Source organism: Myotis lucifugus, unplaced genomic scaffold, assembly GCF_000147115.1.
Source record: "Myotis lucifugus unplaced genomic scaffold, Myoluc2.0 scaffold_98, whole genome shotgun sequence".
In the NCBI taxonomy this organism is placed as follows: Eukaryota; Metazoa; Chordata; class Mammalia; order Chiroptera; family Vespertilionidae; genus Myotis; species Myotis lucifugus.
In genome coordinates, this window is record NW_005871146.1 from 4,103,766 (window position 1) to 4,117,275 (window position 13,510).

General features: G+C 42.1%; 1 protein-coding gene across 1 annotated transcript in view; it reads right to left on the minus strand.

Annotated features, from left to right (window-relative positions):
• The window catches only part of CCDC77 (coiled-coil domain containing 77), a 15,863-nt gene extending 3,177 nt beyond the window's left edge, over positions 1-12,686 (minus strand). Inside the window, exons 1-2 of the mRNA XM_014458659.2 lie at positions 12,517-12,686; positions 4,428-4,647 (exon numbers count right to left, since the gene is read on the minus strand). Coding sequence (XP_014314145.1) covers positions 4,428-4,647; positions 12,517-12,599 — 303 coding nt within the window. The 5' untranslated portion in view covers positions 12,600-12,686. The remainder of the gene's footprint in view (positions 1-4,427; positions 4,648-12,516) is intronic.
• Positions 12,687-13,510: the final 824 nt, after the last annotated feature.

The window sequence follows — 13,510 nt, forward strand, 5'->3', positions numbered from 1 at the left end:
ATCGCTGCCATAATGATATAGTATACCACCATTTACATAGCATCTACATGTTGTTTCTTTAAAAAAATACTTTTTTCATTGATTTCAGAGAGAGAAGAGATAGAAAAATCAATGATGAGAATCACTGATAGGCTGCCACTTTTGCACGCCCCCTACTGGGGATGGAGCCCACAACTTGGGCATGTGCCCTAACTGGGAATCGAACCATGACCTCCTGGTTCATAGGTCAGTGCTCAACCGCTGAGCAACACCAACCGGGCTACATAGCATTTACATTGTATTAGGTATTATGAGTAGAGATGATTTAAACTATATGGGAGGATGTGTATAGATTAATATAAATACTATGCTATTTTATATATGGAACTTGAGCAACCATGGATTTTGGTGTCTGGAACCAATGCCCTGCAGATACCAAGGAACTACTGTACATGTTTGGGGCACATTTCTGAAGTTCTTTAAAAAGAAAGAAACATCAACAATACTTATACATGTCACACTGAGAAGTCAGAATGATCTTTAAAAAAAGCTAAGTAAGATCGTGTTCCTTCCTTAAATACAGACCTGGGGAAAGAGCATTCTAGGCAGAGAAAAGAGTAAGTTTAAAGGTCCTGGAGTATGGACAAGCAAAAGGAAGAATATAAGGTTAAAGAGAGAGAAACCAAGATGGCGGCATAGGTAAACACCGGAGTTTGCTGCCTCGAACAACCACTTCAAAAATACAACTAAAAGACGGAACGGACATCACCCAGAACCACAGGAAGGCTGGCTGAGGAGAGACTCTTCAACTAGAAGGAAAAACAACAGCATTACGAGGCTTAGAGGAGGCGCAGTGTGGAAAATTTAAAGGTACGGTGGTGTGGCGGTGCGCGCGCAAAGCGGGCTGGTGGCTGAGGGCGCGGTTGTCGTTTTCAATCAGGAGTGAGTCTCAGACTCTGGGCTACAGATCCGGGCGAGTCTCTAGGGACCCAGACTCAAACGGGAGAAGCGGGACTGTCTGGCTACGGTCCCTCCGAGGTTTGCAGCGGTTGTGGGGACAGAGAGGTAGAGCCCCTGGAGACGGACTGAGAGCAGCCATAGCTGCTCCCTCCCCCCGCCCTGTTGAGCCCGCCCCGCCCAGGCCCTGAGCAGAGCCATTTGCCGATCGCCTCAGGCAAAGGCTGGACTAGCGCCTCCCCAGAGGACTGAAGTTTTCCACACAGCTGATTCCTACAGCCAGTCGGCCTGGTGGTCAAATCCCTCTAGTGTTAACTACAACAATTAAGGCTTGGCTAGAACAAGACTGCGCACAAAGACCACAAGGGGGTGCACCAAGAAAGCATAAAAGATGCGGAGACAAAAAAACATGACAGAAATGGAGGATATGGAGCTAAGAATCGCAATTTTGAGGGCTTGCTATAAACTTGAGCAGAGCCTCACGAAAACTAATGAGACCCTCGATGCTACGATAAAGAAATTAGAAAGTAAGCATACACGGACTGAAATAAAGAATATTATACCCAATAGCAGACCAGAGGAGCACAAGAATCAAACCAAAGATTTGACAAAAAACACCCAACTGGAAAAGCAAAATGAAAAAAGAATCCAAAAATATGAAGATAGTGTAAGGAGCCTCTGGGACAGTTTCAAGCGTACCAACATCAGAATAATAGGGGTGCCAGAAGATGAAAGACAGCAAGATATTGAAAACCTATTTCAAGAAATAATGGCAGAAAACTTCCCCCACCTGGTGAAAGAAATGGACTTACAGGTCCAAGAAGTGCAGAGAACCCCAAACAAAAGGAATCCAAAGAGGACCACACCAAGACACATCATAATTAAAATGCCAAGAGCAAAAGACAAAGAGAGAATCTTAAAAGCAGCAAGAGAAAGAGACTCAATTACCTACAAGGGAATACCCATACGACTGTCAGCTGATTTCTCAACAGAAACTTTGCAGGCCAGAAGGGAATGGCAAGAAATATTCAAAGTGCTGAATACCAAGAACCTACAACCAAGATTACTTTATCCAGCAAAGCTATCATTCAGAATTGAAGGTCAGATAAAGAGCTTCACAGACAAGGAAAAGCTAAAGGAGTTCATCACCACTAAACCAGTATTATACGAAATACTGAAAGGTATCCTTTAAGAAGAGGAAGAAGAAAAAGGTAAAGATACAAATTGTGAACAACAAACATGCATCTATCAACAAGTGAATCTAAGAATCAAGTGAATAAATAATCTGATGTACAGAATGAACTGGTGATTATAATGAATCAGGGACATAGAAAGGGAATGGACTGACTATTCTTGGGGGGGGAAGGGGAATGGGAGATTCGGGAAGAGACTGGACAAAAATCGTGCACCTATGGATGAGGACAGTGGGTGGGGAGTGAGGGCGGAGGGTGGGGCGGGAACTGGAAGGAGGGGAGTTATGGGGGGGGGGAAGAGGAACAAATGTAATCTGAACAATAAAAATTTAATAAAAAAAAAAAAAAGGTTAAAGAGAAATAAGCAAGGAGGAAGTGTTACACCAGGAGGCTGAGGGTGTGTGTAGCAACCAGTCATGGAGGGCCACCCTTCAACCTCCCTGTATACCACTTCCTTTTTAAACATACATACTCCAGAGCCTTTAAACTTGCTCTCCCCTCTCCCTGGAATGCTCCCCCCTAGATCTAACGGCAAGCTAAATCCCATTTTTCAGGCCTCAGTTAAAACACCAGGCTTAAGAGAGTGTCTCGATGCTACTCCATAAAACTAGATTCCCAGCAACTACATATTATCTTCATATAATCCTTTTACTTCCTTAACATCAATTTATCATAATAATTTTCTCTTTTAAATTTTTTATTTTTATTTACTGATTTTAGAGAAAGAGAGAGAGAGAGAGAGAGAGAGAGAGAGAGAGAGAGAGAAACATCTACTTGTTGTTCCACTTATTTATGCATTCATTGGTTGATTCTTGTATGTGACCTGACAGGGGATCAAACCCACAACCTTGGTAATCAGGACAATGCTCTAGCTACCTGACCCAGGCTCATAATCTATCCTTTTTTAAAATATATATTTTTATTGATTTCAGAGAGGAAGGAAGAGGGAGGGAGGGAGGGAGGGAGGGAGGGAGAGAGAGAGAGAGAGAAAGAGAGAGAGAGAGAGAAAACATCGATGAGAGAATCACTGATCGGCTACCTCCAGCCTGCCCCACATTGGGGATCAAGCCTGCAACCTGTGCATGTGCCCTGACTAGGAATCAAACCATGAACTCCTGGTTCATAGGTCGACACTCAACCACTGAGGCACGCCAGCTGGGCTATCCTTTTTCTTTTTTTCAGTATATTTTTTATTGATTTCAGAGAGGAAGGGAGAGGGGGAGAGAGTGATAGAAACATCAACGATGAGGGAGAATCATCAACCAGCTGCCTCCTGCATGCCCCACACTGGGATTTAGGCTGCAACCTGGGCATGTGCCCCTGACTGGAGTCGAATCCAGGACCTTCAGTTCATAGGCCGATACTCTATCCACTGAGCTAAACCAGCTAGGTCTGGGCTACCCTTTTTTGATTGTTAATGTTTCTGTTTTCTCACCCATTAAGATATAAATGCCATGCATAGCTGGTGTGGTTCAATGGCTGAGCCTGCACCCATGAACCAGGAAGTCACATTTCAACTGCCAATCAGGGCACATGCCCAGGTTGCAGGCTCCCAGGTTGGGGGGGGGGGGGGGGGAAAGTAGGAGGCAACCAAAAAATGATTCTCTCATATCATTGGTGTATCTATCTCTCTCTCTCTTTCCCTTTATCTCTGAAATCAATAAAAACATATTTTTTAAAGAGATGTAAATGCCATGATAGCAGACCTGGTCAAGCTTATTTACTGCTATAGACCCAAAGCCTAGCCCATAATAGGAGTGCCTTAAATATCTGTTGAATGAACCCTGGCTGGTGTAGCTCAGTGGGAAAGCATCGGTCCAAGGACTAAAGGATTGTGGGTTTGATTCCCAGTCAAGGGCACGTACCTGGGTTACAGGTTCAATCCTTGCCCCAGTCGGGGTGCACGTGGGAGACAACCAATCAATGTGTCTCTCACATCTATGTTTCTCTCTCTCTCTCTCTCTCTCTCTCTCTCTCCCCTTCCTTACTTCCTCTCTTCTACCCTCTCAAAAGTCAATGGAAAGGTATCCTCTGGTGAGAATTACAAAAGAAAATATTTGTTGAATGAATGAATAAATCAATTGATCGATTGATCAATCAATCATTTCATTTTCTAAATCTCTAAACACTGTAATGATGAGCTATTCTTTGAAACCTGTTTCTTGAGGTTGTTGCTACATCAGCTCTTGGACTAAATGGATCTTGTATGATAATTCTGGGGTTCTTTGGAATTCTCTGAGTTTTTCAAATTCTTGCAGAACAAACAAAAAAGAATTTCTGTAAATATACAGAAACTACCTTAATATATTCATTTTGCTTGCGATGACTCTCATGAACAACTGGGCAATCTTTTCCAATTTTATCTTCTTTCTTCTTACACTGTGCCCTGTATTGCTTAATCTTTGACATCAACTGATCCTTTTCAAGCATCCACGACTTCTCCTTATTTTGGTTTTCAAATCTAAGTTGCAAAAAGTCTTTGGTGCTCTCATAGAGCAGTTCTTGGGTGTGATGGAGACTATGAAAGAAAGTACAAAAGTGGACATGAAGATGCTTACATAGCACATACGACATAGTTATTCCAAACAAAGAAAAGATATGGATTCTTTAAAAATTATATAATAAGTTATGTAAATTATTATTAGCAGTTTTAAAAAATACAATCTGATTACTGACAACCACAGAGGTTTTACTGAACGAAGTGTAATGTATGTACCCATGCTCACTGTTTCACAAACTGGTCTTTACATATATTTTTCCAAGTACTAATTGCAGGGTATATAGTTATTAGGACTACAGAAATATTTACACATAGCCTGCATAAGTACGGACTATCCCAAGACACTAGACTACAATAAAGAAGTAACTCATAGTGTTCTGACCGAGGGTTAACACAAATTCTAAGATATCAAAAACAGCTTTGCGTTTGTTTATGCTGTGCTCCATATGTAAACTGCACAATATCAAATCTTGTTTTGTTTTCAAGATCAACTTCCTTTCTGCAGTCATCTTGACAACTTCAGGCCATTTAATTTCTCCATTGTCTGAAATTCTTTTTTTAAAAACATATTTTATTGATTTTTTACAGAGAGGAAGGGAGAGAGAGAGTTAGAAACATCGATGAGAGAGAACATCGATCAGCTGCCCCCTGCACACTCCCCACTGGGGATGTGCCCGCAACCAAGGTACATGCCCTTGACCAGAATCGAACCTGGGACCCTTCAGTCCGCAGGCTGACGCTCTATCCACTGAGCCAAACCGGTTTCGACCTGAAATTCTTTTTTTTTTTTTTTTAATATATTTTATTGATTTTTTACAGAGAGGAAGGGAGAGAGATAGAGAGTTAGAAACATCGATGAGAGAGAAACATCGACCAGCTGCCTCCTGCACATCTCCCACTGGGGATGTGCCCGCAACCCAGGTACATGCCCTTGACCGGAATCGAACCTGGGACCTTTCAGTCCGCAGGCCGACGCTCTATCCACTGAGCCAAACCGGTTTCGGCTCGACCTGAAATTCTTTATCAGTTTAAATCTGGTCTCCTGTGTTATAATTCAACTTGCTTATAAACTGTCAGGTTCTAACTGTCAACATGCATGTTTTCCAACCTGAGTGAAAGCATATACTTACTTATCATATATCTTTGTCCCACTATCACCAAACTAATAGACATACACAAGGTACTAAACAGATTCCTGCTGATTATTGAAATATAGAAAAATGATGTTTCTCTCTATAACAAAGAATATCCCTAGAAGTAAGCAACCCATTGATTTAATAGCAACACCTAGAAAAATACTGTATCAAATAATCTAGCTGTTTGCAAAGAATATTAAATACTGTGAGACAATCACTATAATTTTCCACAGAACAAATAATGTCAGATCCATTTAGTTCTTTTCATGAGTAAAAGATAAGAGAAAAATGATAGCCTAATGCCAGGCACAAAGTAGAATAACTGTCAGTAAGTTAAAATATATATATTTAGATATATGTATGTGTATAAAGAGGGAGGGACTGATTCAGTTACCACAAGGTTATCTCTTCCTTTCAATGAGTTATTTTATCTGACATTATGTTCTCAATTACAGACTGGGAAGTATGGTCTTGTTAATGTATCAATGGTTTGAAAGTGACACCAAAAGGGCACTTGGATTTCATGCCATTTAATATCCTTAGGATGACATAATGGAAGGAACTGATCATGTGGTCAGACATGCAGATGATGCTAAACAAGGATGGTTATTAATATTCTGAAAAACAAATATAAAATTACAAATTACTATGACAATTAAAAAATACTGTTCCCAGGAGGAGGAGCCAAGATGACGGCATAGGTAAAAGCAGCTCTTGCATCCTCCCACGACCACATCAAAATTACAACTAAACCACAGAACAACCATCATTCAGTACCACCTCAAATCTGGCTGAATGGAAGGCCCCAAACTGCAGAATTAAAGCAGAAGCCACGTTGAGACTGGTAGGAAGGTGGGAGGTGTGGAATGGTTGGTCACACAGCCACGTGTGGAGTTTTTTTAATCCAGAGGGATATCTTGGCCGCAGAGCCCCCCCTCATTTTCTTGCTCCATTGTAAGGAATAAGAGGTCCCAGCCCCACACCAGACTCCTCAGCCCAGGGTTCCAGTGCTGGGAAGAGAAGTCCCCATAACTCCAGGCTGTAAAAACCATGAGTGACATGGGGGCTGCTGGAGTACCAAGCAGTACCTCTTAAAGGGCCGGTACATAGACTTACTCTGACTCACTCTCTCTGAGCTCCAATGCTGGGGCAGCAGCTTGAAAGGATCTAGGGACATACAGGGAGGAACTAAATTGTCTGGCATCAGGGCAAGAACTGGGGGGCAGCTTTTCTCTCAGACAAAAGTGCTGGCAGAGGTCACTGTCCCTTTGCTGAGACACAGTGCCAACAGGAAGTTGCCATATCTGAGTTTCCCTCAACCTGGCTCACACTGTTAGCTCTGCCCTGATTGGATTCACTGAGACCCTGCCCCACCCAATTTGTAGCCCCACCCAAGCTGTTTGCAGTGGCTTTTCTATATGAATGGCCTGTCCTGGCTCAGGCTTCAGACTTTCCTAAAATCTCTCAAACAAGCAACAGCTGGTGTCAGTATGTCCCATACCACTCAATAAGAGGCCCCAGGCCCAGCACTAGAAGCAGCCTGCCTTGCTTCACAGCTTGGCCTCTCCAAACTCAATGCAAGTAGCAGCCATATGCAGATGACCCTGTAGCTCATGCTGGGTGGCCCCAGGCAGGACACAGGCAGGAGGACCCACAGCCAGAGCACCTGGTGGTCAGCTTCAGACCACAACAGATTACAACCCTACCACATCAACCAGTGACATATTCAAGGGGTAGACTTGATGAGCACCAAAGCCCCACTGAAGTCCTACTCCATAGAGGCATCTCCTGCAGAGCAGCTCTTCCGCTGCAGTTGCAGCTGGTTCGCACAGCCAATTGGCCTGGAGGTCAATTCCTCCTAGTGATGCCATCAAGCTCAACTACAACAGGATGGTGCACACAGCACACACAGGGGCGCACCTAGAGTGCCCAACTCAGATGACTGGGGAGGCTGAGCCACTAGGCCCTACAGGACACCTACTAGACAAGGCCACTCGACCAATTCCAGGAGACATAGCAGCTTTACCTAATATAGAACCAAATACAGCAAAGCAGCCAGTATGCAGAGACAAAGAAACATGTCAGAAATGAAAGAACAGGAGAAATCTCCAGAAAAAGAAGTAAAAGAAATGAAGCAAGAAAACTACCATATACAGAATTCAAAACAATGGTTACAAGGATGCTCAAGGAAGTTGAGAACTTCAAGGAACTTAGTGAGAACATCAACAACATAAAAAATGATCAGTCAGAAATGAAGGATTCACTAACTGAAATTAAGAATAACTTACAAGGAATCAACAGTAGAGTAAATGGGCAAAGGACCTAAATAGACACTTTTCGAAAGAGGACATTCAGAAAGCCAAGAGACATATGAAAACATGCTCAAAGTCACTAATCATCCGAGAGATGCAAATCAAAACAACAATGAGGTACCATCTCACACCTGACATAATGGCTATCATCAACAAATCAACAAACGACAAGTGTTGGTGAGGATGCAGAGAAAAAGGAACCCTCCTTCACTGCTGGTGGGAATGCAGACTGGTGCAGCCACTGTGGAAAACAGTATGGTGTTTCCTCAAAAATTTAAAAATGGAACTGCCGTTTGACCCAGTAATACCACTTCTAGGAATATATCCCAAGAAAACAGAAACACCAATCAGAAAGGATATATGCACCCCTATGTTCATAGCAGCACAATTTACAATAGCTAAGATCTGGAAACAGCCTAAGTGCCCATCAGCAGATGAGTGGATTAGAAAACTGTGGTACAGCTACACAATGGAATACTACGCTGCTGTAAAAAAGAAGGAATTCTTACCATTTGCAACAGCATGAATAAAACTGGAGAGCATTATGTTAAGTGAAATAAGCCAGTTAGTGAAAGATAAATACCACATGATCTCACTCATTTGTGGAATATAAAAAACATTATAAAGTGTTGAACAAAAATAGATAGAGGCAAAGAAGCATTGAACAGACTGTCAAACTACAGCAGGAAGGCAGGGGAGGGGGAGGAGGTAAGAGATCAACCAAAGGACTTGTATGCATGCATATAAGCACAACCAATAGACACAAGACACTGGGGGGAAGAGGGTGAGGGCAAGTGCTGGGGGGTAGAGGAGGCCGGGTGGAGGTCAATGGGGGGAATAAAGGAGACTTATGTATTATTTGTAATACCTTAAACAATAAAATGAAATTAAAAAAAAAAAAAACAGTAGAGTAGAGGACACCAAGAATCAACTCAGCAATTTGGAATATGAGGAACTAAAAACACCCAATCAGAACAGCAAAAAGAAAAAAGAATCCAAAAAATATGAAGACTAAGGAGCCTCTGGGACAACTTCAAGCAAACTATTCACATCATAGGGCTGCGAGAAAGAGAAGAGAGGGAGCAAGAAGTTAAAAACCTATTTGAAGAAATAATGACAGAAAACTTCCCTTACCTGGTGAAAGAAATAGACATACTAGTACAAGTGCAGGAAGCACAGAATCCCAAACAAGATGAACCCAAAGAGGCCCAAACCAAGACACATTATAATTTAAATGACGAAGGTTAAAGACAAAGAGAAAATATTAAAAGCAGCAAGAGAAAAGCAGTTAGTTACCTACAAGTAAGCACCCATACGACTGTCAGCTGATTTCTCAACAGAAGCTTTGCAGGCCAGAAGGGAGTGGCAAGGACACTATTCAAAGTGATGAATAGCAAGGACCTACAACCAAGATTACTCTACTCAGCAAAGCTCTCATTTAGAATTAAAGGTCCGATAAAGAGCTTCACGGACAAGAAAAAGTTAAAGGAGTTCATCATCAACAAACCAGTATTACATGAGATGTTAAAGGGTATTCTTAAGAAAAGGGAGGAGGGGGAAGGAGGAAGGAGGAAGGAAAAAGGAGGAAAGAGGAGGAGTAGAAGGAGGAGAAAAAGATCACAATATAAACAATAAGATGGCAATAAATACATATCTATCAAAAACTGAATCTAACAATCAAAATAAATGAACAAGAAATCTAATGAACAAAATTAATTGATGAATAAAATAGAACCAGAGGCATGAAAACATTAAATAGACTGATGAATCTCAGAGGGAATGGAGGAGGAGGGACGGGAAGAGATTAACCAAAGAACTTACATGCATACATGCATTACCCATGGACACAGACAATAAATAGGTTGGTGAATGCCTGGGGTGGGGCAGGATCCAGTGGAGGGGGACAATTGGGGGGAAAATTGTGGGGGAACATCTGTAATACTCAACAATAAAGAGCTAAAAAAATACTGTTCCTTTAAAAACAATTACAATCCAGTGAAAAGTGAAAATGCTATTATGCATAAGTACAATATACCTAAGATAGGAAATTTTCTAGCCTGCATTGGTCATAAATCTTAATTTGAATATCTTAATTTGAATATGCAACTTTAATCAAGAACACTTTAAAATGAAGGAAGAGATAGAGGCAAAGAAGCATTGAACAGACTGTCAAACTACAGCGGGAAGGCAGGGGAGGGGGAGGAGGTAAGAGATCAACCTTACACTATGAAAGTTTGAGAAGACAATAAAAAAACAATGAAGGGATGAAGAATATATGAATAAGTATTTTAAAATGTAGGAATGTTTAACATAGAAAAGAGATGGTAAGATGCAACTTGATAAATATCACCAAGTATTCAACAGATGTTTATTGTGCACCTATTATGCACACAGGGCAAGACCCTGCAGGAAAAAAGGCATCCTATATAATAAAACCCTAATATGCAAATCAGACAAACAGCGGAACAACCAGTCACTATGATGTGCACTGACCAACAGGGGGCATACACTCAACGCAGGAGCTGCCCCCTGGTGGTCAGTATGCTCCCACAGGGGGAGCACAGAAGCCGGGCTAACGGCTGGCGAGCGCAATGGCGGTGGCGGGAGCCTCTCCTGCCTCCACGGCAGCACTAAGAACCCCTCGGGGGATGTATGACTGCTGGCTTAGGCCCGCTCCCCTGTGGGACATCCCCCAAGGAATCCCAGACTGCAAGAGCGCGCAGTCAGACTGAGGGACCCCCCCACCCCCCAGTGCACAAATGTTATGCACCGGGCCTCTAGTAATTACAATAGGCGATGATAAGTGTCATCGTAGAAGCATGCTAATCATTATGGGAATATGGAGGAGGAATAATTTAATTCTGCCTTGGGAAGTCTTCAGAGAAGAAGTAACACTGCATTGCAAGGTATCTACCACATAGCAAGTGTTCCATAAACAACAGATATTATTATTCTGGCTGAAGGACAAGGTGAACTACAGCAACAGAAAAGGAGGTGAGACTGAAAGGTTAATTTAGTGCCAGATGAAGTACCTAATAATTTATGCTAAGGTATTAGGCCTTTATCATAAGCTAAACAGGGAACTATCAAATGTTTTTAAGCACTTGATAAGTTCTACTGCAGGAGCTACTAGTAATAGTGAGGAAGACTATAGAATGAATACAAAGGGACCAATGCTAGGAAGAACACTTAGATTATTTCAACACTATAAACAGGAATATAACTTGAACCAATATGGTAAGAATGAAAAGGCAGAGAATGATTTGAGAGGCTTCTTAGACTTGCACTCAATAGGGCCTGGAATTAGGGAATAAGAGTGAGGAGTTGAAGATAATCCTGAAGTTTCAAGCCTGGGAAACTGGATGTGATGTCATTAAACTAAATGGGAAAGAGAATGAAGTGGGAGGTTTGAGATGGGGGAAGGGGTGCTTGTTGGGAAAAAAAAACAACACACAACAGATTGGTTTCATGGTCAATTTGAGGTGTTCAAACATATTCAACTGAAGATGACTTTAGAGCACAGGTCAGGCCACTGGAACCAGACCAAAAAAACCCTGAGAAGGATTAGATAGGTTAGAAGAACCAAAAAAGACAGGTGTTACAGATATCAAAAGAGATTAATTTCAAAGACAGAGTTATGGAAGGTTCCAAATATGCAAAAAGATACTAATTACAATGAGGACTGTAAAGAGATAATTGGTCAGCCCTAGGCAGTTTGGCTAAGTGGATAAAGCATCGGCCTGGGGACTGAAGTGTCCAGGTTCAATTCTGGTCAAGGGCACATGCTCGGGTTGCAGGCTCAATCCCCAGCAGGGGACATGCAAAAGGCAGCCAATCAACGATTCTCATCATTGATGTTTCTATCTCTCTCTCCCTCTCCCTTCCTCTCTGAAAGCAATAAAAAAATTAAAAAAAAATAAAATCATAAAAAAAAAGAGAACTGGCCAGAGAAATTAAGAAGTCAGTGATGACCCTAGAAAGGGTATGCTTAGAAAAGGATGGGGATGAAATCACATTACAGAAAGGTGAGGAAAGGCAGGCAGGTAAGAAACAAAAGCAGTGAGTACAGAGACAATGTAAAGTCACGTTTTCCCAGATTCATGAAGGACCAAGTTAAAGAAAAAGGCCCTCCAAATTGTCAGATAACATATCAGTGGATAAAGTACAGTTCTTAATCACTAAGATCAAGCTGAAGTACTAAAATGGGTTAAATTAAGCATGTGAAATACGTACCCACCAGCTCTTCAAGAGAAGAATAGCATTCCTAGAAAAGCCTGGATCCCTACCTACCTAGGCGCAGGGGTGTCTGATAAAGACAATTTTTTCAAGGTCCCTGTCAGTTCTATGACACTATGCTGCTAAAAGGATAGGACTGTTAACTTTAAAGCCACTCAGAAAAATTTAAAAATCTGTTAGGTACAGCTTTCTTCAACACTCACTTTTTGGTAAGCTCTTTGATTTTGTCCTGATTTCTTTGGTGATGAACCTGTATTTCCTCAATGCGGATCCGTCTATCCTCCATGAGCCCTTCAACTTGCTCTCTAGAAAGCTTGGTCTGTTCTTCCAGCTGAGCCTGCAGGGCTTCCACCTAGACAGGCCAGAAAGAGTGAGGTGCCCACTCTTTTTTTTTTTTTTTTAAATATATTTTATTGATTTTAGAGAGGAAGGGAGAGGGAAAGATTGAAACATCAATGATGAGAGAGAATCATTGACTGGCTGTCTCCTGCACGTCCCCTACTAGGGATCGAGCCTGCAACCCAGGCAGTGCCCTTGGCCAGAATCGAACCTGGGACCCTTCAGTCTGCAGGCTGATGCTCTATCCATTGAGCCAAACCAGCTAGGGCAAGGTATCCACTCTTCCCTGCTCCCTCTTAGTCCTTATCTCTAAAAGTGAGCCATTCTCCAGAAAAATTTAAAAAACAAACAACCCCGCCTCCCCAAACAACCCTCGCAGGCATTACTCAGTGGTTAGAGGGTCCGCCCATCCACTGAAGGGTCTCAAGTTCAATTCCTGGTGAAGGGCACATACCTGGGTTGCAGGTTCCATCTCTGGCCTGGTCAGGTGTGTGCAGGAGGGAACCAATAGATGTGTCTCTCTCACATTGATGTTTTTCTCTCTCTTCCCCTCCTTCACTCCCTCCAGTGAGGATTTACACAAAAACAACAATCCATAGATAAAAAAAAAAAACAAAAGCAGAGCAGCAAAACAAATAGAAGAAAATCCTCAACAGGCACTCCTCTTTATTTAGTGACTTGTAAATGTGGTTAGGCTACACAAGGGCAGACTGTTCACACAGAGCAAAGCATTTGCATCACACAGAGAAAGCATGAAAGCCCAGTTTCCCCTACCCTAAGATTCTCACCTCTTCTCTATCTCCTCTTTTAAATTTTTAGCCTTGTCTCCTTTTAAATACTCCCTAGTTGCACAGAAAC